The 7,500-nt window shown below is 46.5% G+C and overlaps 1 protein-coding gene across 1 annotated transcript in view; it reads right to left on the bottom strand.

Moving 5' to 3' along the window:
* The window catches only part of slc17a6b (solute carrier family 17 member 6b), a 24,961-nt gene that overhangs the window by 8,337 nt on the left and 9,124 nt on the right, over nucleotides 1–7,500 (bottom strand). The window contains exons 5-7 of the mRNA XM_062524645.1: nucleotides 2,908–2,995; nucleotides 2,391–2,477; nucleotides 1,643–1,785 (exon numbers count right to left, since the gene is read on the bottom strand). Of these exons, the coding sequence (XP_062380629.1) occupies nucleotides 1,643–1,785; nucleotides 2,391–2,477; nucleotides 2,908–2,995 (318 nt within the window). The remainder of the gene's footprint in view (nucleotides 1–1,642; nucleotides 1,786–2,390; nucleotides 2,478–2,907; nucleotides 2,996–7,500) is intronic.

Here is a 7,500-nt window from a genome sequence, read left to right as displayed (position 1 = left end):
CTGTATGCTAGCCCAGCTCCTTAGCCACTATGCTACCGCCACCAGACTACTGTATGCTAGCCCAGCTCCTTAGCCACTATGCTACCACCACCAGACTACTGTATGCTAGCCCAGCTCCTTAGCTTCTTAGCCACTAGGCTACCACTACCAGACTACTGTATCGTAGCCCAGCTCCTTAGCCACTATGCTACCACCACCAGACTACTGTATGCTAGCCCAGCTCCTTAGCCACTATGCTACCACCACCAGACTACTGTATGCTAGCCCAGCTCCTTAGCCACTATGCTACCGCCACCAAACTACTGTGTGCTAGCCCAGCTCCTTAGCCACTAGGCTACCGCCACCAGACTACTGTATGCTAGCCCAGCTCCTTAGCCACTATACTACCACCACCAGACTACTGTATGCTAGCCCAGCTCCTTAGCCACTATGCTACCGCCACCAGACTACTGTATGCTAGCCCAGCTCCTTAGCCACTATGCTACCACCACCAGACTACTGTATGCTAGCCCAGCTCCTTAGCTCCTTAGCCACTATGCTACCACCACCAGACTACTGTATGCTAGCCCAGCTCCTTAGCCACTATGCTACCACCACCAGACTACTGTATGCTAGCCCAGCTCCTTAGCCACTATGTTACCACCACCAGACTATTGTATGCTAGCCCAGCTCCTTAGCCACTATGCTACCGCCACCAAACTACTGTGTGTAGCCCAGCTCCTTAGCCACTAGGCTACCGCCACCAGACTACTGTATGCTAGCCCAGCTCCTTAGACACTATACTACCACCACCAGACTACTGTATGCTAGCCCAGCTCCTTAGCCACTATGCTACCGCCACCAAACTACTGTGTGCTAGCCCAGCTCCTTAGCCACTAGGCTACCGCCACCAGACTACTGTATGCTAGCCTAGCTCCTTAGCCACTATGCTACCACCACCAGAGCCCAGCCCTTTCTGGAGATACAGACGCTCACTGACTGGAGCTACACAAACCTCACTGACTGGAGATACAGACACTCACTGACTGGTCAGACCTCATCAGACGTGGTACAGTCCACATGGTCTGTGGTCCCTGATAGAGAGCTGATGCTAACTCAGTCCACTTGGTCTGTGCTCCCTGATAGAGACCTGATGCTAACTCAGCTGAACTTCAAAAGGGATCTGTGCTTTCTGTAGGGAGAGGACACATCCTGAAAACATCCAAAACATGAGCGTCTCTGACCCCAACTGACTGCAGAGGCCAGAAGAGAAGAAGAGGAAAGGACAGAGGAGGAGAGGAGAGGAGGAGAGGAGGAGAGGAGAGGAGAGGAGAGGAGAGGAGAAGAGGAGAGGAGAGGAGGACAGGGAGAGGGGAGAGGAGAGGACAGGAGGAAAGAAAAGGAGGAAAGAAAAGGAGAGGATGGTGTAGTGCAGAGGTGATGAAGAGGAGGGTGTGATGAGGAGGCTGGTGATGAAGAGGAATGTGTGATGAAGAGGAATGTGTGATGAAGAGGAGGGGTGATGAAGAGGAGGGTGTGATGAAGAGGCTGGTGATGAAGAGGAAGGTGTGAAGAAGAGGAGGGGGCGATGAAGAGGCTGGTGATGAAGATGAGGGGTGATGAAGAGGAGGGGTGATGAAGAGGAGGGATGATGAAGGCTGACCTCCGCGGGCCCCAGCAGCTTGGCGCTCTCCCCGATGCTCTCCTCGATGTAGGTGCGCTCCTCCTCCGTTATAGTGGGGTGCACCGCCGGACTCTCATACGACACCAGGATCCAGAACATGTACCAGAAGATACCAAAGCAACCTGCGGGGGGGGGGGGGACAGAGGGAGGAGAGAGGGAGGGAGGGAGGAGAGAGGGAGGAGAGAGGGAGGGAGGGAGGACAGGATTACAGAGGGATGGAGGGAGGAGAGAGAGGAGAGGAGAGAGAGGAGACAGGGAGAGTGAGAGGGTAGGGGAGAAGGAAGCAGCTGGTTTAGTATCAGATATGTGACACCAGCCATTAACACACAATACAACACAATCAGGCGTCACCACAGCACCATGGCCCATCCCACACACACACACACACACACACACACACACACACACACACTGATACCACACGTCTGCTGACATCATTACATCTGTGACCTTTGACCTATTTATCCATCTCTCCCCTCATCACACAGCCAGTAATTCAATATGGTGTGTGTGTGTGTGTGTGTGTGTGTGTGTGTGTGTGTGTGTGTGGAGGGGGTTATTGGGAAAGCTACAGACTCATGGAAACATCCAGGAATTAATCAATACACACACGGACCACATCAGCACACTCATCTGATCTCCACTGGAATATTCACACACACACACACACACACACACACACACACACACACACACACACACACACACACGCACACACTTTACACACCGTAAAGATAGAAGACAGAGGACCAGCCAGAGTATTGCACGAGGATCCCAGCCAGAGGCATGGCAATGACAGCACCCGCATAGGAGCCTGAGAGAGAGGGAGAGACAGAGGGATAGAGAGAGAGAGAGGGGGGGAGGGAGAGAGAGAGAGAGGGAGGGAGAGAGAGGGATGGAGAGAGAGAGGAGGGAGAGGGACAGAGAGAGAGAGGGAGGGAGAGAGAGAGAGGGATGGAGAGGGAGAGAGATGGATGGAGAGAGAGAGGGAAAGAGAGAGAATCAGAGGGGAATGTAAAACATTAGAGATTTGTTAGTCTATTAGTACAGCATAGAAAATATATAGTGAACATATATAGTGAAGGCAACACCTCCCTTCACACACACACACACACACACACACACACACACACACACACACACACACACACACACACACACACACACACACACACACACACACACACACACACACACACACACAATCAGGTGGAGGTCGGGCAGGTGTGTGTGCACTGACTCACCACAGAAGGAGGTGGTGGCTAATCGACTCCTCTCCAGGGGTGGGGCCCACTTACTCCAGATGCCATGACACGCAGGGTAGGTCACACCCTGAAGAGGAGGAGGAGAGGAGGAGGAGAGGAGAGACAGAGGAGGAGGAGAGGAGAGGAGAGGAGAGGAGAGGAGAGGAGAGGAGGAGAGGAGAGACAGAGGAGGAGAGGTGACGGTAAACATGATGAGCATTTCTTATTGGTCCTCTACAGTCTAACAGGGCGGGTAAACATGAGGAGCATTTCTTATTGGTCCTCTACAGTCTAACAGGGCGGGTAAACATGAGGAGCATTTCTTATTGGTCCTCTACAGTCTAACAGGGCGGGTAAACATGAGGAGCATTTCTTATTGGTCCTCTACAGTCTAACAGGGCGGGTAAACATGATGAGCATTTCTTATTGGTCCTCTACAGTCTAACAGGGCGGGTAAACATGAGGAGCATTTCTTATTGGTCCTCTACAGTCTAACAGGGCGGGTAAACATGATGAGCATTTCTTATTGGTCCTCTACAGTCTAACAGGGCGGGTAAACATGAGGAGCATTTCTTATTGGTCCTCTACAGTCTAACAGGGCGGGTAAACGTGATGCTGCTGAGACTCAAAAGGTCTTGATGAGACATGTAAGCAAAGATCATTAAGGGCGGAGCAAGATACTTCATGAGAAGCCACTTCCTGGAACCCGAATCGCAAGCGGGAGGGGGGGCAAAATCCCCCTTTATGCAGAGCTGTTCCATTGAAGTCTATGGGTATGACACACCCCTTTATGCAGAGGAAGTGATCCCCATTTTAAGCCCATAGACATGAACTACGACGAAGTATCTTGCTCCGCTTTAAGGATCTTTGGTGTCAGCCATGATCCCAGCAGGCAAATCTCTCTGATTAGCTTTGGAAGGGAGAGGAATGGATGCACCACACCACCCGCCTAATAAGGCAATGAACACACACACACACACACACACACACACACTCTCCATCACTCGCCCTCTGAGTGAAATTGCTTCCCTGCATCAGTCCTGCATTGTTCCTGATGCTCTCAGCCTGAAAACTGTGTGTCTGTATGTGTGTATGTGTGTGTGCGTATTGTGTGAGTGTCCATGTCTGTGTCTGTGTCTGTGTCTGTGTGTGTGTGTGTGTGTGTGTGTGTGTGTGTGTGTGTGTGTGTGTGTGTGTGTGTGTGTGTGTGTGTGTGTGCAGGCTTATCCTTTTACACACCACTACCAGCCACCAGCCACTCAAGGAGGCAGCTAATGGAGGCTCTAAGTTCCATATCTCTGCAGCATCATTGTCATCATGAGATATGTTTCCATTAAACATATTAAACACACACACACACACACACACACACACTGCAGCATACGAACAGCATCATTGTCATCATGAGATATGTTTCCATTCAAATCATAACAGCATATCCACAGAATGAATCCCAGCAGAAAGCATCCAACAGAACCACACACAGGCTAGAGCCCACATCACAGATGTCTCACCAGCGAGACCAGACCACAGCAAGCACACACTCTCAGCACTCACACCACAGCAGGACCCACATGCCACAGAGAACCTTGCAGCAACTAGAACAGCATACAATCTAGAACCTTGCAGCAACTAGAACAGCATACAATCTAGAATCTTGCAGCAACTATAACCATAGATATATCTATGACTATAACAACATACAATCTAGAACCTTGCAGCAACTAGAACAGCATACAATCTAGAACCTTGCAGCAACTATAACAACATACAATCTAGAATCTTGCAGCAACTATAACCATAGATATATCTATGACTATAACAACATACAATCTAGAACCTTGCAGCAACTATAACAGCATACAATCTAGAACCTTGCAGCAACTATAACAGCATACAATCTAGAACCTTGCAGCAACTATAACAACATACAATCTAGAATCTTGCAGCAACTATAACCATAGATATATCTATGACTATAACAACATACAATCTAGAACCTTGCAGCAACTAGAACAGCATACAATCTAGAACCTTGCAGCAACTATAACAACATACAATCTAGAATCTTGCAGCAACTATAACCATAGATATATCTATGACTATAACAACATACAATCTAGAACCTTGCAGCAACTAGAACAGCATACAATCTAGAACCTTGCAGCAACTATAACAACATACAATCTAGAATCTTGCAGCAACTATAACCATAGATATATCTATGACTATAACAACATACAATCTAGAACCTTGCAGCAACTATAACAGCATACAATCTAGAACCTTGCAGCAACTATAACAACATACAATCTAGAATCTTGCAGCAACTATAACCATAGATATATCTATGACTATAACAACATACAATCTAGAACCTTGCAGCAACTAGAACAGCATACAATCTAGAACCTTGCAGCAACTATAACAACATACAATCTAGAATCTTGCAGCAACTATAACCATAGATATATCTATGACTATAACAACATACAATCTAGAACCTTGCAGCAACTAGAACAGCATACAATCTAGAACCTTGCAGCAACTATAACAACATACAATCTAGAATCTTGCAGCAACTATAACCATAGATATATCTATGACTATAACAACATACAATCTAGAACCTTGCAGCAACTATAACAGCATACAATCTAGAACCTTGCAGCAACTATAACAACATACAATCTAGAATCTTGCAGCAACTATAACCATAGATATATCTATGACTATAACAACATACAATCTAGAACCTTGCAGCAACTAGAACAGCATACAATCTAGAACCTTGCAGCAACTATAACAACATACAATCTAGAATCTTGCAGCAACTATAACCATAGATATATCTATGACTATAACAACATACAATCTAGAACCTTGCAGCAACTATAACAGCATACAATCTAGAACCTTGCAGCAACTATAACAGCATACAATCTAGAATCTTGCAGCAACTATAACAGCATACAATCTAGAATCTTGCACCTGCTACAAATGTGTACAATGAATCTAGCATAGATATATATAGGTAGATACCGCATTGCACACTAGAACGTGTATGTCAATGGCACCGCCATATTGCAACAGTAAATGACTGGAGGTGAATGGAGAAACAGGTGTCTCTGAGTGGAAATGATCAGAAAACAAATCGTAGCTCCTTCTAGACATATGGGGACGGCCTTGAACATGTCACAGTTCTGAGGTGGCTAATAGCACTGACTAGTGTGGCAGGGATCATTTGACATCAGTTAACCATGGTTTTGTTGTGAAGGCAAATTAATAAAGACCAAATTCAGAAACGTAACGATACTCATGCAGTCACTTTATCATGATGGTATTGATATTAGATGCAACCTGTCTTTGTCTAATGTTTGAAGGTATTAATACCTGTTATCTCTTTGCTGCTGTAGTATAACCTTAGTGAACAAACTAAGCACAGTGTCACTTATGTTGTTAATATATTACATATATAAAACTGGTACATGTTAGACATTTAAATAAAGTAAAAAACATATTGTAATTTGTTTGGGTATTCTTTTCAGAAATTCAGAAAAAAAAAATTAGTTTTTCTCCACAAACAGTGTTTTCTTTCTGTTTTCTTTGTGTAGTTTATCTATCTTCAACTATGAAATAATACTCATGCCTATCGCTTGAAATGTTTATTGTTATTTATTTAGAGTTTGTAGCCACTTCCTCTACTCCACAGCTGCAGGGGAACTGTTACAGGAGAACTGTTCTACTCGGTCTGGAGGAGTAGTATGAGAGAGGGCACACACACACACACACACACACACACACACACACACACACACACACACACACACACACACACACACACACACACACACATACACACACACACACACAGAGCTTTATTTTAGGATCTTCCTCTCTCTAAGTGCTCTGAGCTCTATGTGGTCAGCAGGGGACTCCTCAGCATGAGATCATCCATATGAGCTCACATCACTAGAGACATCTGCACAAAGCCTGGATACACACACACACACACACACACACACACACACACACACACACACACACACTCATCACTCATCACTGTGAAACACATCACTGTGTTTGTCATAAGCAATCATTCACAGCCAGTGGCTGCAGCATCTCTCAATAGTCTGCCAGCCAACTGTCCACCATCAGGTGATCTGTCAATCACACAGACATCTTCTCAGTGCGTAGAGTGAGATCAGGTGTGTCTAGGCCTCAGGTGAGGACTACAGCACAGCATCCTCTCAGTGCGTAGAGTGAGATCAGGTGTGTCTAGGCCTCAGGTGAGGACTACAGCATCCTCTCAGTGCGTAGAGTGAGATCAGGTGTGTCTAGGCCTCAGGTGAGGACGACAGCACAGCATCCTCTCAGTGCGTAGAGTGAGATCAGGTGTGTCTAGGCCTCAGGTGAGGACTACAGCATCCTCTCAGTGCGTACAGTGAGATCAGGTGTGTCTTGGCCTCAGGTGAGGACTAAAGCACAGCATCCTCTCAGTGCGTAGAGTGAGATCAGGTGTGTCTAGGCCTCAGGTGACTACAGCTAAGCATCCTCTCAGCACAGCATCCTCTCAGCACAGCATCCTCTCAG

The sequence above is a fragment of the Sardina pilchardus genome, chromosome 21, assembly GCF_963854185.1.
Source record: "Sardina pilchardus chromosome 21, fSarPil1.1, whole genome shotgun sequence".
Classification (NCBI taxonomy): domain Eukaryota; kingdom Metazoa; phylum Chordata; class Actinopteri; order Clupeiformes; family Clupeidae; genus Sardina; species Sardina pilchardus.
The sequence above is the reverse complement of the archived record's forward strand: the minus strand, read 5'-3'. Positions and strand labels throughout refer to the sequence as shown.